The sequence below is a fragment of the Dipodomys merriami genome, unplaced genomic scaffold (genome assembly GCF_024711535.1).
Source record: "Dipodomys merriami isolate MVZ:Mamm:240054 unplaced genomic scaffold, mDipMer1.0.p SCAF_148, whole genome shotgun sequence".
NCBI lineage: Eukaryota > Metazoa > Chordata > Mammalia > Rodentia > Heteromyidae > Dipodomys > Dipodomys merriami.
The window spans coordinates 3,097,875-3,122,950 of record NW_027202804.1 but is presented as its reverse complement, the minus strand read 5'-3'; the positions used below and the strand labels follow the sequence as shown (position 1 = coordinate 3,122,950).

Genomic DNA, 25,076 nt, shown 5'->3' with positions numbered 1-25,076 from the left:
GTCCCCTTAAGAGTGGATCTTCTACCCATTGCAACAATGAGATGTACAAGTTGTTATGTTGAAAAACGAACTTTACAATTTTGGGGGGGGAGGATGTGGGGGGAGGATACGAAGGGACAGGAAGGGGAAACAAAGCAGGAGGCTACAATGCTTGATAAGAAATGTGCTCATTATCTTACCCATGTAATTGTAACCCCTCTGTACAGTATTTTCACAATAAAAATATATTAAAAATAAAAAAAATTCTTACCAGGCCAAAAAAAAAAAAAAAAAGAGTGGACCTTCTGACTTTAGTGTCAAAAATAGTAAATAAAATTATTATGACTTCCGAAATGGTGATGATCTATAGTAGATCTTTAAAAACAAACTACTTTCCCATTCCTTCCCCTGGTGCAGGCTTGCTACACCGGGGACTGGTGTCCTTGGTCTCTTCCAGGAGGGGCCTGGTGAGCGCTGCTTACACGATGAGCTCACTCGTGCAGAGTGGTTTCATTCAGGCAGGACACCGAGTGTTCAGTGCTCTGCTTTCCTGCCTAACACACGTGGCCCACTCTCTGTCCTTAGCCCATCTTCTAAAATGAGCCAAGGCCAGGAACAGACAAGGAGTTCCAGTAAGACAAATGTCCCCAGGCTCTGGTGGTTCATGCCTGTAATCTCAGCTAATCAGGAGCCTGAGATTTGAGGAAAGAAGGTTTGTTGGACTCTTAGACCATAGCCACTGCTAGTCTGGGGCTCAGCTGTGAGTCCATAGACTCAGCCTACCCGGGCAGCAGGGCTGTAGCTCACAGCTATGGGGCCAGGGCTGCTGTTCAGACCCGTCGTGGCCCTGAGCCCTTGGCCTGGAGCTCAGCCGTGGATGGCAGCTGTGTCCATCCCAGGCTCCCGCGCTGCCCTGCCTGGCTCACACTGCCCACTGGACACGCGCCCAGAAAAGGGCTTCTCCACTCAAGGTCTCAGATAACAGCGGGCGCCGTGGTATATAGCAGGAGCCCGGCAGGTAACACGCAGCTGTGTGGCGGCGGCACCATGCTGGGCCTCTGGCTCCTGGGCTGCTGGGCTGTCTTGGGCGCTGCCTTCGCTGGGCAAGAAGGTTGGTTCCCCTCACCCCATTCTGCGCTCCGTGTAGCTGGGCACAGACTGAAGGGACTTGATGGCTTGGGCCCTTCAACTCTTGCCCTTTGGAAACGTGTCATGTCGTGTGTGTGTGTGTGTGTGTGTGTGTGTGTGTGTGTGTGTGTGTGTGTGTGTGTGTGTGTTGTCCTGGAGCTTGAACTTGGGCCTACTGCTCTTGCTGAGTTTTTTCCTCAAGGCTAGCACTCTACCACATGAGCAAAAGCTCCACCTTTGCCTTTTTTTGTGTTGTTTGGTGGTCAATTGGAGACAAGTGATTCATAATCTTTGCCGCCCAGGCTGGCTTTGAACCATGAGCCTCAGATCTCAGCCTCCTGAGCAGCTAGGATTACAGTCATGAACCACTGGTATCTGCTACAAACTTGTACTTTTAAAGGTCTATTTACATCTGGGCTTCAGTGACTCATGCCTGTAATCCTAACTACTCATGAAGCTGAGATCTAAGGATCATGGTTCAAAGCCAGCCTGGGCATGGAAGTCCATGAGACTCTTATGTCCAATAAACCACCAGAAAACCAGAAGTGGTGGTGTGGGTTCCGTGGTAGAGTGCTTCCTTTGAGCTGAAGAGTGCAGGGACAGCGCCCAAGCCTAGAGTTCAAGACCCACAACCGACCCCCCCCCTACAAAAAAAAAGTCTGTTTACTTAGTGCCTATACTGTCCCCGGAATGGAGCAGCGCTTGGTCCGCTCATTTGTCACAGCCTCACACCAACTCTGGCAGGGTGGCGGCTGCGCCCCACCGTGCTGACGGGGAATCTGAGACTGAGCTGCGTGGCTGAACTAGGCAGCCATGGGTCCTGCTGACCGCCTCGCCTGCTGCATGTTTGTTTGTGTTTTTGTTTGTATTTGTCTGGAAGGGGAGCTGAGCGGGGCGCAAGAATCTGAGTTCTCTGACCAGGATCCTGCTCGCCTCACACTGAGCTGCACCTGTGGGATACCAGGTTTGTGGGGGGGGGGGAGGGGGCAGGGCGAAGGGAAGGGAGGAGCCAGCCGGGATCCCCAAGGGTGGGAGGAGACTGGAGGTGGGAGGAGGGGAGACCTGGCGGGGTCCCAGTGCCCACTTTGACTGTCACCTCCTTGTGTCCCCAGGCTGCGGGATCCCTGCCATCCCTCCTCAGCTCAGTGGCCTGCCCAGGGTCATCGGCGGGGAGGACGCTGTCCCTGGATCCTGGCCGTGGATGGTGTCCCTGAGGGTGAGAGGGGGTGCTGGGCGTGGGGGCAGTGTGGTGTGGTCAGCACGGGGTGCTTTCCTGGTGGAAGTGACTGCCTTTCTTCTCGCACAGATCCCAGGTGACATTCACTCCTGCGCGGGCGTGTTGATCAGCGAGGAATGGGTGCTCACTGCCGCCCACTGTATGCTCGAGTAAGGCTGGCAGCCCGGGCTCTCTGGAGGGCGGAAGAGGGGAGCAGACACTCTCCCACCTCACCCCTACTTGTCTCCATGTCTAGGCCAGTTGAAAAGGTGGTGGCGGGGGTGTTTAACCTGAACGCCAATGGGCAGAATGTCCAGGTGTTGACGATTGCACAGGTAACCTGGCCTGCTGGACAGGCCCCCAGGGAAGGTCAGGGTCCCCGGATGTCCACAGATTGTCGGCTCCTCTGTGGGCCTCACTTGGAGCTCTGTTCTTGGCTACAGGCGTTCGTTCATCCCAATGCCAGTGTAATTCCTGTGCACGATGACATCGCGCTGCTGAAGCTGGCCACCCCGGCCCTCTTCACTGACGAAGTGTCTGCCTTGTGTCTGGCCTGTGACGAGGCTGACTTCCCGCCAGGGACCGCGTGCGTCATCACAGGCTGGGGCCACAGGCACTACAGTGAGCAGCCTGCCCGGCGGGCTGACGGGGTGGGCGCTGCCAGGCACGGCAGGGCGCCGGGCACCGACCACTCACTCCCCCGCCCTTGTAGACACTGAGAATTCACCCACGCTGCGGCAGGCCGTGCTGCCCCTCGTGTCCACTCCCGACTGTCGGAAGTACTGGGGTGATGACATCACCGATGACATGATCTGCGCCGGCGGCAACGGGACCGGCCCTTGCATGGTGCGGCCTCCTGGGCTCTGCCCACACTGTCCCCCCTCTCTCTCCAGACATGGCTGCCCGAGTACGAGTACGGGGTGAGGGCTGAGGGGGAGGGAGGCAGGTGCAGTGTGTCAGCCGCGGTGGTGTCAGGTCCCCGTGAGTGTGTGCGTGGCGGCTGCGGGAGGTGAGCCGCGCGGCCTGGACAGGGCCCGGGCAGAGCCGAGGCTGAGCCGCAGCCGCGCTGCCCCGCGCAGCCCGCCCTCCTGCGGCCCTGCACGCACTCAGCCGCACTGACTTCTGTCACACAATGGCCCAGACTTCCAGAAAGTTCAACCCACAGCAGCTGCTGAAACCCTCCACAACCCACCCAGAAAGCAGGCAGAGGTGTCCTGGGTCAGGCCGTGGGCTGGCCTCTGGGCGCATGCGCAGGGGCCGGGCTGCCCGGGCTACGACAAAACCGGAGCCTCCTTTTCTTTTTTCTTTTATTTTCCCTACAGAATGACTCTGGCGGCCCCCTGGTGTGCGAGAAGGGGGGAGTGTGGACCCAGGTGGGCATCGTGTCCTGGGGCAGCCGTGAATGTGACGCCAGCATGCCCGCTGTGTTCACCCGCATCACTGCGCACCTCCCCTGGGTGAAGCAGACCCTGGCGGAAAACTGAGCCACAGAGCTGCTCTGTGCTTGCTCTTGCCCTGCCTCCCCCCTCCCCAAGCCTCAATAAACCCACGACCTGCCATCAGTGTTGTCTGGCTTTTGTTTGAGGGTCACCTTTGTTCCTGAACTTGAACCTTCACTGAGCTAGAGTGAACTGGGCCAGACACGGTCGTGGGGGTCTCTGGGAGAACCCCTCAAGTCCCCTTCCCATCAGCTGGCTGGTCAGAAGCACACAGGCACAGGAAATGGGGAAAAACATGGGTGGAAAGCTGTGGTGTTTGGGGCCAGGGAGGCCTGGCCTCCCCTCCCAGCCCCAGCCTGGAGGCAGCCGCTGGCGGCCGCATGCATGCTCAGAGCGCTGCCATGGGAGCAGCAGGCGGGAGGCGCCGCGCACGCACCTGTGGGTTTGGGGTTCTTCCCCACGGTGGCAGCTCCACGGCTGCCTCCTTCCCAGGCCCCTGCAGAGCCCCAGCCCGAGACACACGGCCCCCTCAGCCCAAGGACGGGCAGAGGGCTCTGGCCAGGGGAGGCCAACGCCAGGGCGTGCTCTGCGCGGTGTCTGCGATCGTGTGATCGTGTGCAGGGGCCGCAGCTCTGCTGGGAGGAGGTGCAGGCATCCAGGAGCCCAGTGAGGAGCAGGACAAGGCCAGGAGCACACCGGGGACCGCAGGCCCTGCATGGCTGACCGCTGCTCTCCAGCCCCTGGCTCACCCCACTCACCGCCCTGAAGTCCACGAGCCGCAGAGGGCGGAGCCTCGGCGGCCCCAGCCCGGCCTCGCCTCTGTCCCGACCTCAGGAGGTCGCTCCCCTCTTCAACTTTTATTAGGGGTAGACTACTCGGGCCAGGATGGGAAATCCTCAGGAAAGCAGCTCCCCGGGCTTCTCTCAGGTGCGCCGGCGCCAGCCGCTCACGGCCAGCTGTGGGTTCCCAGGCCCTCCTGTGTGTGTGTGTGGGGGGGGGGGGGTGACAGGGTGGGTCTCCTGGCAATGGTGGAACTGAGGGAGGAATTTGCGGTTGTCAGATGTAGGCCCAACTCCTCCATGCATGGTGGCCGATGCGTTGTTTCTAGCACAGCTGTCACTGTCAGAAAGGTATGCAAACTCAGGCCGCTCACTTTCTCTGATCTGTTTATTTCTCTTTTCTCTTTTTGTTCCAGTCCTGGGATTTGAACTCTGGAATGAATTGGACACTATACTTACACTGTTTTTTGTTGTTGTTGTAGTTTGATCTGGTTCATGGCTTGTGCTCTACCACTTGAGCCACAATTCCACTTCTGGCTTTTTAGTAGTTAATTGGAGATAAAAGTCCCATGGATTTCATGAGTTTCATGATCCTCAGATCTCAGCCTCCTAGACAGCTTGGATTACAGGTGTGAGCTACCGGTGCCTGCACCATGAGACTCTTATCTCCAATTAATCACTAAAAAACCGGAAGTGGCACTGTGGCTCAAGTGGTAGACCGCTAGCCTTGAGCTGAAGAGCTGAGGGACAGTGCCTAGACCCAGAGTTCAAGCCCCATGACTGACCCAAAACAAAACAAACAAAATGGAGGGGGTGGGTGGGAAAAGAGAGAAAGAAAACAAGGAGAATGAAAAGGCAACTTTTCAAACAGCCAAGGCCTCTCTGGAGGAGATGAAGAGGCAATGCAAGCAATGGCGTCTCAGGTTCCTTCAGAGACCCCTGTGGCCCTGGAAAAGTCCAGTCCCTGGGCAGCAGCCAGGGGGAGGGGAGAGTGCAGGGGCTGAGTGAGGAGCAGCCGTGGAGCCTATAGGGGAAGGGAACCAGCTTAGTACAGGAACACTTGGCCCTTTGAACTTCTCTGCCCACAGCTCAGATGGCTAGAGCACACCTTGAGTGTGTTCAACCTACCCGGGCAGCAGGGCTGTAGCTCACAGCTATGGGGCCAGGGCTGCTGTTCAGCCCCGTCGTGGCCCTGAGCCCTTGGCCTGGAGCTCAGCCGTGGACGGCAGCTGTGTCCATCCCAGGCTCCCGCGCTGCCCTGCCTGGCACACGCTGCCCACTGGACACGCGCCCAGAAAAGGGCTTCTCCACTCAAGGTCTCAGATAACAGCGGGCGCCGTGGTATATAGCAGGAGCCCGGCAGGTAACACGCAGCTGTGTGGCGGCGGCACCATGCTGGGCCTCTGGCTCCTGGGCTGCTGGGCTGTCTTGGGCGCTGCCTTCGCTGGGCAGGAAGGTTGGTTCCCCTCACCCTGTTCTGCGCTCCGTGTAGCTGGGCACCTTGCTGTGAGCGGGAGCGAGTCCCTGTCCTCTTCCCCCTCACTGGCCTCATGCTGCAGGGGGCGTTGGGAGAAAGACACAGGTCCCAGCTCCCCCTGCTCCCCAGAACCCCTGAGACCCTGGCAGCCGGGCCCTCTGCATCGCTGCGCAGCCGGTCTGTGTCCTGTGGAGGAGGCGGCGATGCGGCCGTGCGGGGCACAGCCCTGCCTGCCCAAGCCTGACTTTTTTTTTTTTTTTTCTGTTGTTAGTCCTGGAACTCAGGGCCTGGGTACTGTGTCTGAGCTTTTTTTGCTCAAGGTTAACATTCCACCACATGAGCAACTACTTCACTTCTGGGGTTTTTTGTTTTTGGTGGTTAATTGGAGATTAAAGTCTCAAGGATTGTCTCCTCAGGCTGGCTTTGAACCATGGTCTCAGATCTCTGCTTCCTGAGTAGCCAGGACTATGAATGTAAGCCAGCAGCTGGTCCTTTTTTCTTGGGGCTTGAACTCTGGGCCTAGGTGCTGTCCCTGAGCTCTTCAACTCAAGAAAAGCACTCTACCACTTGAGACACAGCACCACTTCCTGTTTTCTGGTGGTTTATTGGAGATGAATCTCATGGACTTTCCTGCCCAGGCTGGCTTCAAGCCCCGATCCTCCAATCTCAGCCTCCCGAGTAGCTAGGATTACAGGCGTGAGCCACTGGTGCCCGGTGAAGCTTGTCCTTTTAAAGCTCTATTTATTCAGTGCCTTCTCAGTCCCAGGAATGGAGCAAGCACTTGTCGATCATTCGTCGCAGCCCTCACAGTGGCGCCCCCAGGGTGCTGATGGGGAAACTGAGATTCTGAGCTGTGTGATTAAGCTAGGCAGCCATGGGACCCTGCTGACCGCCGCACCTCCTCCTGTTGGGTTTTTCCTTGGAAAGAGAGCTGAGTGGGGCGCAAGCATCTGAGCCTCCCACGGGGGCCTGCGCCCACCACACTGAGCTGTGGGATACCGGTTTGTGGGGAAGGGGGGAGTCAGGCTGACTTTTCAGAGAGGGAAAGGGAGGAGCAAGCTGAGGTCCCCCAAGGGTGAGAGGAGACTGGAGATGGGAGGTGAGACCTGGCGGGGTCCCCAGTGCCCACTTTGACTGTCACCTCGTGGCTCCCCCAGGCTGCGGGATCCCCGCCATCCCTCCTGAGCTCAGTGGCCTGTCCAGGGTGGTCGGTGGGGAGGACGCTGTCCCTGGCTCCTGGCCCTGGATGGTGTACATTCAGGTGAGGGGGGATTGTGGGCAGCGTGGGGTGCTGTCCCGGTGGGAATTGTGATGGTCCCCTTTTACTTCTCCAGTACAAAGATGGCATCTACTTCTGCGGTGGCGCCCTGATCAGTGAGGAATGGGTGGTCACTGCTGCCCACTGTATGGTCACGTGAGTCCTGGGCGGCCTGGGGCTTCATAGGGTTGCAGGGAGCAGGCCGCTTTCCCGTCTCACCCCTACCTGTGTCCATGTGTAGGACAGCTGACAAGGTGGTGGCGGGGGTGTTTAACCTGGATTCTGATGAGGACGTCCAGGTTTTGGACATTGCAGAGGTAGCCTGGCCTGCTGGACGGACCCCCAGGGAAGGAGTTGGTCCCCAGAAGATGGCAGAGCCTGGGCTCCTCCCTGGGTCTCACTTGGGGCTCGGTTCTCCTCCACAGGTGTTCAATAACCCCCATGCCAGTATAGAGCCTGTGCACAATGACATCGCGCTGCTGAAGCTGGCCACCCCGGCCCGCTTCACCGACACTGTGTCTGCCGTGTGCCTGGCCTGTGACGAGGCTGACTTCCCGCCAGGGACACCGTGCGTCATCACAGGCTGGGGCCAGACGCTCTTGCCCAGTGAGCATCCCTTCCACTGGGCTGATCGGGGTGGGAGCTGCCAGGTTGGGGAGAGGGGCATGCGCACTGACCACTCACTCCGCTGCCCTTCTAGACCCGGAGAGTTGGTACAAGCTGTGGCAGGCCGTGCTGCCCCTCGTGTCCACTCCCGACTGTCGGAAGTACTGGGGTGATAACGTCACCGACGACATGATCTGCGCAGGCGGCAACGGGACCGGCCCTTGCATGGTGGGGCCTCCTGGGCTCTGCCCACACTGTCCCCCCTCTCTCTCCAGACATGGCTGCCCGAGTACGGGGTGAGGGCTGAGGGGGAGGGAGGCAGGTGCAGTGTGTCAGCCGCGATGGTGTCAGGTCCCCGTGAGCGTGTGCGTGGCGGCTGCGGGAGGTGAGCCGCGCAGCCTGGACAGGGCCCGGGCAGAGCCGAGGCTGAGCCGCAGCCGCGCTGCCCCGCGCAGCCCGCCCTCCTGCGGCCCTGCACGCACTCAGCCGCACTGACTTCTGTCACACAATGGCCCAGACTTCCAGAAAGTTCAACCCACAGCAGCTGCTGAAACCCTCCACAACCCACCCAGAAAGCAGGCAGAGGTGTCCTGGGTCAGGCCATGGGCTGGCCTCTGGGCACATGTGCAGAGGCCGGGTTGCCTGGGCTACGACAAAACCAGAGCCTGTTTCCCTCTCCCTGCAGGGCGACTCTGGCGGCCCCCTGGTGTGCGAGAAGGGAGGAGTGTGGAGCCAGGTGGGCATCGTGTCCTGGGGCAGCCGTGAATGTGACGCCAGCATGCCTGCTGTGTTCACCCGCATCACTGCGCTCCTCCCCTGGGTGAAGCAGACCCTGGAGGAAAACAGCCTCAGAGCTGCTCTGAACCTCTGAATTCCTTCTTGCCCTGCTCCCCACCAAGCCTCAACAGATTCATTAACACCCATCAGTGTGGTCTGGCTTTTGTTTGGGGGCCTCTCCCGTTCCTGAACGTGGACCACTGGGCTGGGCCAACCTGGGAGGTGGGGATCTCGGGGAGAGGCCCCCCAGCCCTTCTCCCATCACGCGGCTGGTCAGAAGCACACAGGCACATGAAACAAAGAAAAACACAGGTGTCAGGGTGTGGGTGTGTGGGCGATGGCGGCCTGGCCTCCCCTCCCAGCCCCAGCCTGGAGGCAGCCGCTGGCGGCCGCACGCATGCTCAGAGCGCTGCCATGGGAGCAGCAGGCGGTGAGGCGCTGCGCACGCACCTGTGGGTTTGGGTTTCTTCCCCACGGTGGCAGCTCCACGGCTGCCTCCTTCCCAGGCCCCTGCAGAGCCCCAGCCCGAGACACACGGCCCCCTCAGCCCAAGGACGGGCCAGAGGGCTCTGGCCAGGGGAGGCCAACGCCAGGGCGTGCTCTGCGCGGTGTCTGCGATCGTGTGCAGGGGCCGCAGCTCTACTGGGAGGAGGCGCAAGCATCCAGGAGCCTGGGTCACCCCCCCCCCATGGCCCAGTGAGGAGCAGGAACAAGGCCAGGAGCACACCCAGGACCTCGGGAGCAGACACAGCCGGCCCAGCCGCGTCCTAGGACTGGGCTCAGAGGGTGCACAGCTGCTGCCCACTGTGGGTGGATGAGGTGGGCAGGCTTAGGGAGGCCTAAGCCGTGCAGCCAGAAGGAAGCGTCTGGAACCTGCAGGCTGCAGACAAGCTGCTCCCAGGCTATCCCACGCCACAGCCAGGACGGCGATGTGCCAGTCACAAAGCCTTCGTGCACGTGGGGACTGACCCACCAGCCAGTGCCTGGGGCACACTACTTCCCTGTACCCCCAGGAGGCCTGTCGCCTCCCTAGAAGAGCCACCCTGTGGAGGCCATGGCCTCTGACTGTGGCTCTGGCCAGTGTGCTGCCGGTCCCCGGGGCAGGGCAGGGGCGGGGTCACAGCGGAGGCCCAACCAGCTCTGGGCATGAGAGAGGCCAGGAGGTACCGGCTCTGTCCTCAGTGCTCACAGCATCTCTCCCAGACCTAGCTTTTTTCCTCCTTCTTCAAGTGCTAAGTCGTCCTAACGTGTACTGACAGGTACAACGGTCTGAGACCTGAGGATTGTGGTGCAAAGGCAGTCTGGGCAGGAAGGTCCACCAGACTCTGCTAAAGAGCTACACCTCAGAGAAAGCTGGCAGTAAAGCTGACAGACAAGTGGTAGAGCAAAAGCCTCGAGCAGGAGAAGATCGCTTTCCTCCCCAACTTTTATTAGGTGTCGACTATCTGTGGCAGGATTAGAAATCCGTAAGGAAAACAGTTCCGTTGGCTTCTCTCTGAGTGCTGCCCAGCCTGTCCCGGAGCCTGGGGCCCCGCGGCCAGTGCGGGGCCCGTGCGCGGCCCTCTGGGCTCAGCACGTGCTCGGTGCCCGCTGCAGCCCGGAGGAGGCGCCGCCCACCGCCTGTCACAACTATGTACAAAGCCTGCACCGCCGAGGCCACGGGGTCTGCGGCGCGGCGGGGCTGCCCGGCCCCAAGCGCGTGGGACGCTGGCCGGCCTCTCCCGGTGGGTGCCTCCCTGCCTCCATGTCCACATCGTGTGCGCTCAGGCGGCTGCCAGCTGGCCCAGCACCCGGCGGAACTGCTGGGTGCTGTGGCCCAGCTCCTTGACCCTGTCCACCATGTCCTGGGCCGCCGAGGGCGAGGGGTACTGCAGGGCCGCGGCCTTGGTGGTGGCCACGATGGCCCGCAGCAGGTCGCAGAGCAGGTTGCTGTAGTGCGTCACCTGGCTGCGCACGTCGGCCGCCTTGGCCTGCCGGGACAGCGTGTCCCCGATGAACACCAGCTTGTGGGCACTGAGGATGACGAACTTGCTGTGTGCCACGAAGATCTTGGGCGGCTGGTTGGTGGCCACGGCGGTGAAGAAGGCCTCCACGGCATCGGTCAGCGTGGTCAGGTTGGCCTCACACTGTTCCAGGTAGAAGAGCAGCAGCTGCCGGTCCGAGGGTCCTAGGCCGCCTGTCCGGCCTGGGGCCAGGGGCTGGGCGGGCGTCCAGCCAGCCAGGTCATGGTCTATGGGCCGAGACACCTCCTGCTCCAGCCGCTCAAACTGCTTCAGCTGGGGAAGCCGGGGGAAGCACGGTTAGGCTGTGGGCCCACGGACATAGGCCCAGCACACTGCTCCCCAAGCTCAAAGTGGGGTAACGGGACCAAGGGGTGAAAATGTGCTGCAAGACTACGGGAGGACACAGGACATGTCTACTTCTTAAAGCTACAGGCAGCCCAATTCGCTCTACACTTAGAACGTTTGTTGCTATTCCCACGCGCCACTCATTGACTTTCCACAGAGCTCCCATGAGGCATGTGTCTACACTGCCAGCCTTGCGGGGAGTGGGGAGTGTGGGGGGGGAACCCCCCTTTGTGGCCAGGGCTCAGGGAGGGATAGGCTCTGTCCCCTCCCTTCCACCTCTGCCCCAGGGAAGGGAGGAAGGGAAGCTAGCCGGGCAGTGTTGCTTTGTATTACTCTGAATTCCTTCATAACGGGAATGAATCACTCGGTGTTTTTCAGAATTACCCCTTTCCTATCCTAGGAAATGACTCAAAACATGAAGCAAACTCTTCAAACAGGGCACCAGTATCTAGAATAAGGAAAACTGGGCACTATGGAAACAATTCAACAATAGATATTATATGGCCTTTGAAAAGAATTTATGAAGAACGTTGAACGCTGGGGAAAACGCTGGAGACGAAGGCAGTGATTCCCAAGACTTAGCGCAGGCACGCGGCGGCCCCGATGGCGGGCGCTGGCTGGTGGAAGGCCGTGTGTACACTGCTCTATGTTCTCTAGGTCTAGAATTACCCTGATAAGAACCTAATTGTAAGCCGGGCGCTGGTGGCTCACGCCTGTAATCCTAGCTACTCAGGAGGCTGAGATCTGAGGATCGCGGTTCAAAGCCAGCCCGGGCAGGAGAGACCATGAGACTCCTATCTCCAATAAACCACCAGAAAACCGGAAGTGGCGCTGTAGCTCAAGTGGTAGAGCGCTCGCCTTGAGCTGAAGAGCTGAGGGACAACGCCCAGGCCCAGAGTTCAAGCCCCACGACCGACAAAAAAAAAAAAAAAAAAAAAAAAAAAAAAAAAAAGAACCTAATTGTAACTATTTACTGCAGACCTGGGACTTGAGTCCAGGGCTTCAGGCATGCTAGTCAAGTGTACTACCACTGACCTGCAGGCCCAGCCTTCGGGTAATAACCGCTAAGATAAACAGGATCAGGCCAGGTGTGCAGCGGCACACTCATAGTACCTCAGCTGCCTGGGGCAGGAGGTGACTTGACCCAGGAGTTTGAGACCTGCCTCGTGTGGTAGAGTTCCTGCTGAGCAAGTGGGAGGCCCTGAGTTCAAACCCAGTACTGGGGGGATGGAGATGATCATGAAGTTGGGAAGTGACTGGCAGGAATCTGCCCCGGCAGGTTGGAACCACCATTCCGGGAGAAGCCGGCTCTCTGGTCCAGGGTCCCCCCCCCAGCGAGGCTGGGCCCTCACCTGCTGCAGCTCCAGCTGGCCTTTCCCCTGCCGCATGATGTTGCCCTTCTCCAGCAGCTCCTTTTGGGTCTTCTCAAACTCTTCCTTCCCCTGGAAGGGAGAACAAGGGCTAAACTAAAAAGGCCAGCAGGTTGGTGGGATGCAAAGCCCAGGGAGTCCGCCAGGTGGCGCTGAATGTCCATGCACCCTCAAGCCTGGCCACCGCATTTGACCACCATGGATGGAGGGTCCCACCCCTCCCTCTAGGAGAGCCCTGTGGGGGGCGGAGGGGGCAGGGGAGAGGCTCCGGGGTTCCTGCGACATGAGAGGCGGTCGGGGCCTGTGTCCTGGCCGGTGTGGGCACCCACCTGCAGGTGGACGTAGTCATAATCCTCCATCCAGCCCCCCTCGCTGTTCTCGTACTGCCCATCTGGAGAGTCCTGAGAGGTGAACTTGGGGGGAGAGGGCAGTGGTCGCGACTGGATGCTGCTGGCCTTGTCAGTGGGGTTGGGGTGTGGGGAGCCACCCCCCTCTGGCCCTGAGGCAGAGGCTTTGGTCCGTCTGAAGAGCAGTGAGGCATTGCCATGCAAGAAGGAGGCCAGCTGCTTGGCGTCCTCGGGCACAGCCCGCGAGCAGGCCACAAGGCGGTCCAGGTCTTCGAGGGTCAACCCGGGGCCTCCTCGGCCACTGTCCAGGACCTGCCCGTGGGCCACCAGTGTCTGGTACACGTCTTCCATCTTCTGCAGCTGCCGGCTAAGCTTGGCATGCAGGGTGCGGTCAGAAGTGTGGGTGGCGTTGCTTACGGCGCTGCGGGAAAACTCTAGTAGCTCGTGGACGGCGCCCTGGACCGCCGCCACGGCCGCCCGCAGGTCCTGCACGGGCGGCTCCTGGGGCTCGGGGGTGCTCCGCCGGCCCCCAGCCCCGCCGGCGCTGCCCGCCAGGTCCAAAAGGCGGGCTATGGTGGCACTCACACTCTGCTGCAGCCGTGCCAGGGACTCCACCGCAACTTCCAGCTCCAGGGGCTCCCGGCCTGGCACAGCTGCCTCCAAGGATGACGCCGACTGGCTACTGCGGGTGCTGCCCGTGCTGGAGGCCGACAGGCGCTTGGCGTCGGCGGGGGCCTCCCGCTCGGCCGGTGGGGGCACAGCGTACACGCCGTCATCACCCACGCCGTCAGCCCCCTCAGGGGCAAGCGCCCGGTCACGGGGCACGTCATACAGGGCGCCTGGGCCCGGCCGCCGCAAGCCCGGGGGCACATCGTAGAGGTCGGGAGCAGGGGGCGGCACGTCGTACACGTCCTCGGCGGGCGGGGGGTCCTGAGGCGGGGCGGCGAGGATCAGCGGGTGGCGGGCCGGGTCAAAGGGCTTGGCCTTGGCGAAGGCAGGGGGCACGTCATAGGTCTCCTCCCGCTGCAGCGGCCCATCCGGCACGTCCTTGCTCACCGACGGGGGAACATCATACACCTGGGGGACCAAATGGGGTCAAGGCTGCCGCCTAGGAGCCAGAGCGGAAGGGACCCAGCCCACGGAGATGCCACGCGTCGTGACGTCACGCCAAGGGCCAGATGCCTCCACGCCTGTGCCTGTCTGCTGCCCTGTGCGGGGCGCGGGGCGCTCACGGACGCTGCGCCAACTGCGGCCGCTCGAGGGGCTCTGAGCTCAACCATCCGCTGCCCCCTCCCCAACCCTGCGGCCCAGCACGGGCACACTGCTCACCGCATGGTGACTGGCTGCGGGCAGGCCCTTCTCCACGCTGGGGGGCACGTCGTACACGTCCAGCAATGCGTCTCGGCCGGTAGGACCCTTGACAGCCATGGGAGGTGTGTCATACACCTGGGGGAGGGACGGGCTAGTGACACCAGGTCCAGGAAGACTCCAGGGCACCTACTCAGCTCCCAGAGGGCCACGCTCCCGCCTAAGCCCCACACCCACCTCTTGGCCATACTGGCTGGGAAGCAGCCCGCGGACAGGGGGCACGTCGTAGATGTCCTGGGGCCCCGGGGCCAGCAGGTGGCGTGGGATGTCGTACTCGTCCTGCTCTGGCTGTGAGGCCTCGTACACGTAGCTCTGGCCCACTCGCGTGGGCACCACCACCTGGAGGCAAACCGCGGCGTTTCTAGCAGCCCTCGCGCATGCACGTGTGCGTCTGGGGCCCAGTGGCCCTCCGGGAAGCCACGCGATGCGGCTCCGGTTCTCATTCCCTGAGCATCCTCAGCCCTTCCGTGGTGAGACACCCCTAGCATACTACACCTTTAGGTTTTATTCCCAGCTAACTGGCTTTAGGCTAAGAACCAAGAAGTTTCTATGGCTGAATGATCCAGAAGGTTCTAGCCCTCACATTCTGATGGGGGTGGAATATGAGTAGAATGGCAGTGGGCAGGCGGGGTGAGGTCAAGGCCTCCTTCCTGTGGGCATCCCGGCTGCCCCTCCCCAGGGCCTGCACTGGCAAGTGCCTACAGATGCAGGTACGGAAGCCCACGGGACCAGAGGTGGCCTGGCAGGGCCCAGGGCTCTGCCCTCGGATGCTGACCCGGTCGGGCCCCTGCTGTCCTCATGCCAGTGCCCAGCCTGGAAGGGCGGGCACGCAGGCAGCCCTTCCTGAAGGACTCTCCAGCCAGGCCTGGCGGCCTCCGCAGCCTCCCCCAACAGGGCTCCCAGTACTCGTCACAGAAAGGCCTTTTGTTCCCTAATCAAAGGGGACGTCTGGGACAGGATTGACTGGGGCCCTACCCCCACACACCCTCCCTCAAGTTCGAAGGCTCCAGAACCCTGCCCAGGCCCCACCCCCTCCCACACCCCCGGGGGGGGGGGCACTGGCGGCCCCAGGCCTGGCAAAGCTCTAGGCAGTCAAGCTGAGCTGGGCCAGCTGGGCTCCTCCGGGCATCTCCGACCAGCCAGCGGAGCAGTGGGCCTCCTCCGTGGGGGTTCCCGCCCTCCCGCACCAGTGTGCACCAGTGTCTGGGGGCGGAGTTGCAGCAGCCCCTCCAGACTCATCTCCTTCCTTGTGCCTCAGACTTGAGTCTCTTCCAGTGCTATTTTTAGGTGCTGGAACCTTCCAACAGCAGGCAGGAAGGGGCTGGGGGGCTGGAGGGACGTGGCAGGTTGGCTGGGCCTTGAGGCAGGGCCCCTTGGCCTCCTAGGTGGGGACCAGCTCCACAAGGCTGGCGAGCGAGGGCTGTGCCCAACTTCCTGCCAGCTCCCCGGCCAGGCAGGTGGGGCCTGGGAAACGCGGCCGCCCCAGCCCCTCAGGCCCTGCTGCTGCCATACAACAGCGAGGGCTGGACGCACAGCCAGAGACAGCTAGGGACCCGACCCCACACCCACACCCCACCCCAGCGCCAACGGGCAGTCTGTCACTCCTACCGCAGAGTCAGGTGACAGCAAGCAGCCATACTGGCTAGCAAACATTTCTTGTTAGAAAAACAGAGTAGGCTGCCATCAGGGAGTTCATTAGGGAAATGGACTCTCCAGAGAGCTGCTGAGCTCTGCTAATCACAGGCCACCCTGCTCTGCACCTGACGCCCCATTAGCAGGGCCTGGAGAGCCCTGGGGTGGGGGTGGGGATACTCCCTGACACCTACAAATCCTCCCACCCTGGAGAACACAGTACATGGTCCACGACGCAGTGCCAGTCACACACACAAAGAGCCCAGGTTGGCAGGAGAGGGCTGCTCTCCCCTCAGAAACACGCCCCAGCAGTTGAGTCCTGGGCAGAGCTGAAACTCCGGAGTGGCCTGGCAGGGACAGAGCGAGGCCCCAGGCAGCAGGCCGCAGCGGAGAGCGCAGAGCGCGGAGACAAGAGCAGCCCTCAGGCAGCACCAGCACTAGCTTCCACCCCCTGAAAAATGGACGGAATGCCTTGACCGGGGCCAGCTCTCGGCTCCGGCGTACCAGTCCCACCTCCCACCCCAATCTAGGAGTCTCATTTTTCTTCTCTGGAAATCAAGTGTGTGCCATGAGAGTATCCTGGGGTCTGTGCATGGGGACCTGCCTGCAAGGCGGTAAGAGCACCCACACGAGGATGGTACAACGGAGGCTGCGCTGCGCGCCCTCCACGCCAGAGGCTGGGGCTCCGCATGCGCGCCTTTCACAGATGTGGCCCCTCTGTGTCTCTGAGAGGCTCAGAAGGCCACGTGGCCTGCAGTGGCCGTGACTGCTCTGCCCGGCCACACACCACAAGGTGCTGCAGCTAGGGTCTGCTGCCACCTGGCTCCGGCCCTGATACCCACCTCTTTGTTTTCTGAGCACTAGGGCCCCTCTACCCACCCACAGGCCTGGCCTGATCAGGAATGACCCCAACTTAGTGTCTTCAGTTTCAGACATCCCAGGTGAGGAGCTTTGACGCTTATGAAGGCAGGACTTTGATATCTGAGCACTGATCACACACAGAGATGTTTACTGCTATTTAGTTTATAGTAGAAACATGAGTGACCAGAGACCACTTAGTGCCTGCTTCTGAGGGAGGCGGAGGCACGGTAAAGCTAGGGCCAACCAGGCCAAATGGCTCAGGAAGAAATTTTAGTAACGAGAAAATGCTTCTGATCTGTAGCCCTGGATTTACTACTTTAAAATGCAAAAGTACACGGACAAATCTGTAAAAGACAAAGAGAGGATGTGCTAGACGAAATACGCCAAAATTTCCCAATCATTACCCTTGATTGGGAATTTCATCTCTAGGCTTTCTCATACATTCTGCATTCTCTACAGCAAACAAGCATTGCTTTCACGGCAATCAAGGCTGCCCAGGCCAGGAGTGAGGAGGCGGCTCAGGGCACTGTCCCCTTCCTGAGCCCTCAGGCAGGTCAGGGCCCCTAGAGCACAAGCCCAAGTAGCTCCACCATGCGTTGACACAGCAGCGGGAGCGGGGCCCCAGGTGGAGAGCCCCCCCTGCTTCCTTCTCATCCCATGCCTGCCCCAACTTCCCGCTGAACCAGGACAAAGGCTTGGGGCAAGGGAGGCGGGGTGGGAGGACGAGCTGGAAGTATGGGCCACGGAGGTGGGTGTGTGCATGCACACTTGTCTGGGTGCCGTGCGCGTGTGGAGGGGTGCATGTGAAGGGGATGGACTGCATTGTCCCGGGGCTCCCTGGCCAAGCACTGCTCTGATGCCAAACAGCAAAGCTGAGCCCTCCAGGGCCCTGCTCCACCCCAGCTGCCCAGGGTCAGCATGGCAGGCTCTGGCCAGCTGACTGGCTAGATAGCTAAAGGTGCAGAGAAGGCAAGAATGGAGGGGTGGCCCAGGGTCCCCCAGGTTCATGAACTCTGGCCAGGCCCTCGGTTGGCAGGAATGGAGTTACTCTATGTGTTTACTTGCTACCTAGCTGGTACTAGGTGAAGTGCTTACCTTAGCCCGAGCAGCTCTGAGAACAGAGGCTCAAAGCTATCTATGGCTGAGATCTGAGGATCATGGTTCAAAGCCAGCCTAAGCAAGAAAGTCCATGAAGGGCTGGGAAGGTGGCTCAGTGGTAGAGCGCTTGCCTTGCATGCATGAGGCCCTGGGTTCGATTCCTCAGCACCACATAAGCAAAAAGAAAAAAGCCGGAAGTGGTGTTGTGGCTCAAGTGGTAGAGGGCTAGCCTTGAGCTGAAGAGCTGAGGGACAGTGCCCAGGCCCAGAGTTCAGGACCCACGACCGGACCAAAAAAAAAAAAAAAAAAAGAAAGTCCATGAAACTCTTATCTCCAATTAATCACCAAAAAGACTGAAGTGGAGCTGCAGTGGGAGTGTTAAGTCTTGAGCAAAAAAGCAAGGACAGTGGCCAGGCCCTCCCTGAGTTCAAACCCACGACTGACCAAAAAAAAAAAAAGCTATGGCTGAGTGTCTTGGACACAGTCTTCCTAGACACAGGTGGGCTCTGGACTGGACAAGGCGAGAACATGAGGCTGGACGCCTGGAAGGCTGACATGACTGACGTCAGACTTCTTAAAGGATGGCTGCAAACACCGGGCTACCTAGCAAAGCTCTACTGTGCAGCCCCCTGTGCTTGGCTAGGTGAAGCAGGATTGCTTTCTGTCAACAGGAGATAAGTAACAAATGTAGCCCCCAGAGAAGTTAGAAAAAAATGCAATCTTTGTCTCTTCCTCTTTTCCTGCCTACCAAAAAGAGACATGGTGGCTGGAGCACATGCAGCACCCTATTGGTCCTGGCATGTTCACCTCCAGACGTGGGTTATGTAAAATAAATGTTTCTGTTGCCCAAGGCATGCTCTCCTAATGGACCTGCTGCCCTCCTGATATGTATGTGTTGCTGTAAGTATGGATAGATGGCTGTAGACATTTATGGATGGATGGCTGTATGTATGGACAGATAGATAGATAGATAGATAGATAGATAGATAGATAGATAGATAGATAGATAGATAGATAGATAGATGGATGGATGATTGACGGATGGATGAACTGTATTGGCATTTGAGCTCAGGGCCTCAAACTTGAGGTAAGATACTCTTACTACTTGAGCCATTCCACCAGCTTCTTTTTGTCTTGTTTCCAAGACACTTTATGCTCAGGCTGGCTTAGACTGTAATCCTTCTATCTGTGCTTTGCTGAATTGCAGAGATGACGTGTACCATCACCATGCCCAGCCATTAGTAGACATGGCTTTCAAACTTTGTATGTGTACCTACGTTAGCCTCAAACTGTGATCCCCTAACCTCTACCTGCCAAGAAGCTAGGATTACAGGTGTGAGTCACCATGCTTGGCTAACTTCTTCCCTTTTGATGTTGTGGGGCTTGAACTCTGGGACCTGGGTGCTGTTCTTGAGCTCTTTTGCTCAAGGCTAGTGTTCTACCACTTTGAACCCAACTCCCCTTCCAGCTTTTGAGAGGTTAATTGGAGATACGAGTCTCACTGGGACTTTTCTGCCTGGTCTAGCTTTGAACTGCAATCTTCATATCTCAGCCTCCTGAGTAGCTGGGATTACAGGCATGAGCCACCAGCACCTGGGTATTTCTTCCCTTTAAATACCACCACCAACCTTATACCCTCTTTTACCTGGGCTATCTGACTGGGTCTGGGCTGTGCTCTCTGCTCTGGTCAGAATGATTGTAACCTACTCAAAACTCAGTACCCTCAGAACAGCATCTAGCTCTCCGGTGGACACCAGATCCCTCTGGAACCTGTCCCAGCCTGCTCTGGCTTCACCTGCCAATCCTGTAGGACGCTTCTCCATGTCTCTTGGCTGTCATAGCTTGATGTCTTCCATTCTCCCTCATCTGCTGCATCAGATGAACAAATTCCCCAAACATGCAAAACCACTGCTGGAGTGTGGGGACCCAGAGGTGTCTGGGCTCTACTGTGCCCAGAAACCAGGGCCTGGGCTAACGCTGTGGGTAGCACAGCTCTGCCAGTGGCCTTACCTTTGCTGGTGGCTTCATCCCTTCCCAGCTGCGGGTGTCCATGGATGGTGGGACCTGGTAGATGTCATTCCCTAGGCCAGCTGAAGGTGGCACTTGGTAAATGTCTTGAGCGGGACTTCCAGGCCCTGGGGGTACCTGGTAGAGGTCTGTGGCTCCACTGGGAAATGGGTGGTGAGGCGTCTGCTTTGAGAACGTGGATGTCTGCTTGGCTGGAGGTGACTGGAACTGCGGGCTGGGCCCAGGGGTTTGGTAGAGGCCTTGCTGAGCCTTGCCTGGACTGGGTACCAGGTAGACGCTGTCAGGTTGGGGCTGGTACGTAGCAGGGAGCATGGGTGAGTACTGGGAAGCCTGGGGAGGTGTGGCATGCAGGCCCTGCGGGAGGCCGGGCTGGGACTGAGCTGCTGTGGCAGGTGGGCCTGGGCCAGGTCCTGCTGGTTTCTTATCGTACATGCCAACCAGAATCTTGAGGCGGTTCCCAGGCACAATGCCCTGCCGTCCGTGCAGCGAGCAGAGCCACCAGCCATCCAGGCCCTGCGTGTCCCGCTCCAGCACTGTCATGATGTCGCCCTTGCGGAAGGAGAGTTCGTCTGGAGACTCAGCCACGTTGTCATAGAGGGCTTTGGCCAGCACATTCTGGGGAGAGAGGACACAGTGAGGGGAGGGGCAGTACCAGGACTCACCCAGTCCCCCCCTCTGGGATCAGAGGCACCTGGATTTGCCTTTGGAAGAGGAGCTCAAATCAGTCATCACACAGGCCCAGCTGACCCGGCATGCCTCCACTGTGCTACAGGAACCCTCAACACCCTTCCCCTAAGGCAGCAGCCACCATTAATACCTCCGAGAGGACTTTCCAGATGTTCCTAAAGACTACTCCTGTAGTCACATGGCAGCAATCACCAGGGATGGTGGTGGTAATATAACCACCAGGTTACAAGAGACGGCAAGTGATTAGCTCAGGAGATACAAGAATAAAGTCTGCCAAAAGTTACAGCTTCTTAGGATAAAAAATACTGAGAGAAGCTGGGCGTTGGTAGCTCATGCCTGTAATCCTAGCGACTCAGGAGGCTGAGATCTGAGAATTGCATTTCAAAGACAACCCGGGCAAGAACGACCATGAGACTCTTATCTCCAATTACCCACCAGAAAACTGGAAGTGGCACTGTGGCTCCAGTGGTAGAGCACTAGCCTTGAGCTGAAGAGCTCAGGGACAGTGCCCAGGCCGAGTTCAAGACCCATGACCAACAACAACAACAAAACAACCAGAGAATATATTTGTTTCAGTCTTTCTATCAAAGGCCAGTAATTAATGGGGAAATTTCACTTTCCCTTAAGGCTGAGAAGCAACCAGGATGCTCTCCCTACTCCAACCCCAGAGGCCAGACCCCTGCTGCCCTGGTCACTGAAACGTACCAGGAAGAAGAAAATGACAGGGGGGAGGAGGGAGATTGCACACATTGCATTGATACAAATTGTCTTCAGACCATATATGATCATATGTAAGCTCACAAACTGGAAGAATGAGTAACTGATGAGAAAGGTCCGAGCAAGGATCAATCATGTAACAAAAACTACAAGTTATCTGGGAAAGTGCTCAAATAACAACCGCAAAAACCACCAAGAGCGGGGCGCTGGTGGCTCACGCCTGTAATCCTAGCTACTCAGGAGGCTGAGATCTGAGGATCGCGGTTCAAAGCCAGCCCGGGTACGAGAGACTGTGAGACTCCTATTTCCAATAAACCACCAGAAAACTGGAAGTGGCGCTGTAGCTCAAGTGCTAGAGTGCTCGCCTTGAGCTGAAGGGCTGAGGGGCAGCGCCCAGGCCCAGAGTTCAAGCCCCACGACCGACAAAAACAAAACAAAACAACAACAACAACAAAAAAAACACCAAGGAGAAAGTGCCGAAGTTCTGTCAAAGACCTAGAAGAAAAACTTAAAAGAAAAATTGTCCAGGTATTATGGCTCATACCTATCATTCTAGCTACTAGGAAGGCAGAGATTGGGAGTATCAGGGTTTGAGGCTATTAGTGTAAAAAGTTAAACAAAAAGCCAGATGCCTCATGCCTGTAATTGTAGCTACTTAGGAGGCTGAGATCTGAGAATCCTGGTTCAGTGCCAGCCAGGGAGGAAAAGTCCATGAGACTCTTATCTCCAATAAACCACCAGAAAATTGGGAATGGTACTGTGACTTAAGTGGTAGAGCACTCACCTTGAGCTGAAGAGCTGAGGGACAGCACCTAGGCCCAAAGTTCAAATCCCACAACTGACCCCCCCCTGAAACAAAACATAAAACCTTATCTCAAACTAAAGCAAAAATAACTGGAGGTATGGCTCAAGTGACATTGCCTGCCCAGCAAGCAGAGTCCCAGATCCTCAGTTCAACTCCTAGTACAGATGGGGGGACAGGGAGGAGAGAAAGAGAAAGAGAGAGAGAGAGAACACATGTGTGTGCAATGTACTAAGACCATGGTGGGATGACTTAACACGGTTAAAATTCATTTGCCCAGCCAGGTGCTGGTGGCTCAGGCCTGTAATCCTAGCTACTCAGGAAGAACTGAGATCTGAGGACTGCAGGTCAAAGACAACCCAGGCAGGAACGTGTGTCCATGAGACTCTTATCTCCAACTAGCCACCAGAAAACCAGAAGTGGAGCTGTAGCTCAAAGTGGTGGATGCTAGCCTTTAGCAGAAAAACTCAGAGACAGCACCCAGGCCTGAGTTCAAGACCTACAACCAACAACAACGACAAAGAAATTCATTTGCCCAGGCTTTCTTAGTGTAGTATTCCTCCTTTATCCAAGCATAAAGTTTTGTTTTCTCTAGCTTCAGTCAGATATCATGGCCAACCATGGTATAAAGATATTAAACAGAAATTCCAGAAATAATCCTTAAGTTTTAAATCGTGCACAGTTCTGAGAAGTATGTCATCGTACCCCAGAAGAATCGTTCCTCTGTCCCGTGTATTCTTACAGCATATAATACTATTCATGTCCGAGAGTCCTAATAGCTATTGCAGCCTCATGTTGAATTCAGGTAATTCAATTTTACTTACTAATGCCCCAAGTGTATAGCAGAAGCTATAAAGTGCTTCTTTTGTGGCGGGGGAGGGGAAGGAATCTAGATCTTGAACTCAAGGCCTGGGCACACTGTTCCTGAGCTTATTTTTGCTTAGTCATCTTGTGCAAGGTCCAGGCAAAACAAAACAAAAAAAAAAAAATCTGAGACTATCTCCAAATAACCAGCAAAAGAAGGAAAAACTAGAAGAGAGAGGGAGGGGTAACAATGTCCAAAAAAACCTTAACTCTTTACCTGATGTATGTAACTGTAACCCCTCTGTATATCACCTTGATAGTAACAATACAAAGAAAAAGAAAAAGAAAAAAAGCTAGGTGTGTCTCAAGTAGTAGAGTACCAGCTGAGCAAACAAGCTGAACAAGCAAGAGGCCAGAGTTCAAACCTTCTATCAGCAGCAACAACAAAAGCACTGAAGAACCTAGGTGTGATCATAGCCACCTATAATCCCAGCTAAGACCGTTTAGGGAACATAATACACAGCCAGACTGACTCAAAACGAAACAAAGCCTAAAACTGACTTAATTTAAATTAAGCTCAATAAAACATTTGAAATTTTAAAATGGGGAAGAGATCAAAGATCACTGGTAATGTTCAAGATGATAGAGGAGTCTGCTTTCTTTTCTTGTTTGGCAGAATCTCTCAACTGAGCACCTCTTATTTTGGGCTTGAAAAAGAAAATGCATGTCCAGAAAAAGCAAGCACTGGATCACCTCACAGGTCATAAAGCAGGAGGGGACAGAGGTTAGAGGATCAGGCAGGCCTAGAGGCCAGAGCCCAGGAGGAAGAGGCAGGGGCAGACACTGGCTAGGACCCACCAAGGTCTCAAGGCCCCCATCCCCAAGCTCCCAGCAAGAAAAGTAAATTTCCCAAATATGGTCTGCAGCTTGCCTCCAGCAATCACATCCCCACAGGGGGCGGGACACCAGCCCATCCTCACTCAGTGACCCCAGAACGCAGCGCTGCCTGGCCCCGTCCCCCAGTCCCGGTGACCACAGGAAGTGCCAGCACAGTGAGTCACCGAAGAATTCCCCTCCAGCCAAGTCAGAGGCTAGGAGTGAAGAGGGGCCTGCCTCTCTTTGGACTGAAGTGAGTACAGGCTGGCAGAGAGGCCCCACAGGGCAGAGCCAGGCCCTCGGGGCAGGTCACGGGGGGGGGGGTTCCAGGCTGCTGGTCTCCTGGCTGGCCAGGTGAGTCCCTCAGGCTGCCGCCCACAATTACAGCATGAGCTCACTCCGTGTGTGCGCGTGCGTGCCGCACAACAGTCCAGTCCGGAGCAGCTGGAGCCAGGCGGGAAGCACCTCTAGGACTGGGCACGTGGCATCAAGTGCCTGGCACCAGCTGCTCCCCGGCCTGCGTCAGAGTCCCCGTGGCAGCCACTACCCTTCCTGGCCTGAGTCCTGGGCACTGCTGGTGCCTGACCTACCAACTGCTTGGGCTGCCCACGCACCACCCTTTCGGTCTCTGCCTTGCCAGGACCACGCAGTTCCTTCCTTCTCTCAAGTCCGGAACAGCAGGCTCAGCCCCAGACCTGGCTCCCACTCTCCCTCCCTCCCACAGCTGTGTGGCCTTGAGCAAGTCCCTTCATCTCTGGCCAACCAGAGCCCTAGATGGCAGCCCTGGTCTCACAGGGCTGTTCTTGTGTTTAAGACTCAGATATTGTAGGTCTAAGCTCAACAAAACCACCTATGAGCGTTCAGCCCCATTGTAATGGAAAAGACAACAAACAAGATGTGCACCGGGGAGGATGTGGCCAGCAGTAGAGCACTTGCTTGGCACTTGGAATGGGGCACCAGGTCTGATTTACGGTACATTATAGGCGGGGTACAAATGGCTCCTACTTGTAATTCTAGCTACATAGAAGGCTAACATCTGGAGGATCAGCCATTCAAGGCTAGCCAGGGCAGAAAAATTCACTAGACTTCATTTTCCAAAATAAACAGCAAAAAGCAGTGTTAGAGGTATGGTTCAATTGGTGGAGTGCCAGCCCAGCAAGTGGGAGGCTCTGAGTTCAAACCCCAGTATTGGAGGAAGGGAGGGAGATGCTCAGAGCAAGTGCTTGGCGACAAGGCCCCAGCCAGGCTTGCTCCAAACATGCCGGGCTTTGCGCACAGGAGCTGACAGGCTGCCCCACGGGCTCTGCCTGGCTCTGAGAATGACTCTTCTTGTGTCATGGGGCCCCCTCATGCCAGAACCACACCCTGAAGAGCAGCAAAAGAGTGCTGCACCCATCTGATGGTTATTCAATTCTTCTAAGCCTTGCCAGCTGCCTCACAAAACCCTGGAAGTTCTGTGGAGTGCCCACAGAACTGGGG

At 57.6% G+C, this 25,076-nt stretch overlaps 3 protein-coding genes across 6 annotated transcripts in view; 2 read left to right on the top strand and 1 right to left on the bottom strand.

The window, feature by feature from the left end:
• The first annotated feature begins 2,308 nt into the window (after positions 1–2,308).
• Positions 2,309–3,874, top strand: LOC138826680 (chymotrypsinogen B-like). The gene is made up of 6 exons (XM_070021908.1): positions 2,309–2,323; positions 2,414–2,493; positions 2,580–2,658; positions 2,767–2,944; positions 3,036–3,169; positions 3,646–3,874. The coding sequence occupies exons 1-6, from the start codon at positions 2,309–2,311 to the stop codon at positions 3,805–3,807; spliced, it is 648 nt and encodes a 215-aa protein (XP_069878009.1). The 3' UTR covers positions 3,808–3,874.
• Positions 3,875–5,933: 2,059 nt separating this feature from the next.
• LOC138826676 (chymotrypsinogen B-like) lies at positions 5,934–8,796 on the top strand. Its single transcript, XM_070021904.1, has 7 exons — positions 5,934–5,997; positions 7,176–7,279; positions 7,353–7,432; positions 7,518–7,593; positions 7,702–7,882; positions 7,977–8,110; positions 8,568–8,796. Exons 1-7 carry the CDS (start codon positions 5,934–5,936, stop codon positions 8,751–8,753), a joined length of 825 nt encoding a protein of 274 aa, XP_069878005.1. The 3' UTR covers positions 8,754–8,796.
• Positions 8,797–10,067: 1,271 nt separating this feature from the next.
• Positions 10,068–25,076, bottom strand: part of LOC138826704 (breast cancer anti-estrogen resistance protein 1) — a 32,781-nt gene continuing 17,772 nt past the window's right edge. For 3 of the 4 annotated variants that reach the window (XM_070021953.1, XM_070021954.1, XM_070021956.1), the window contains exons 2-7: positions 19,694–20,326; positions 14,270–14,431; positions 14,054–14,170; positions 12,707–13,801; positions 12,360–12,449; positions 10,068–10,935 (exon numbers count right to left, since the gene is read on the bottom strand). In XM_070021953.1, the coding sequence (XP_069878054.1) occupies positions 10,423–10,935; positions 12,360–12,449; positions 12,707–13,801; positions 14,054–14,170; positions 14,270–14,431; positions 19,694–20,326 (2,610 nt within the window). In that variant the 3' untranslated portion in view covers positions 10,068–10,422. The remainder of the gene's footprint in view (positions 10,936–12,359; positions 12,450–12,706; positions 13,802–14,053; positions 14,171–14,269; positions 14,432–19,693; positions 20,327–25,076) is intronic. The other variant, XM_070021955.1, reaches the window with a different exon arrangement.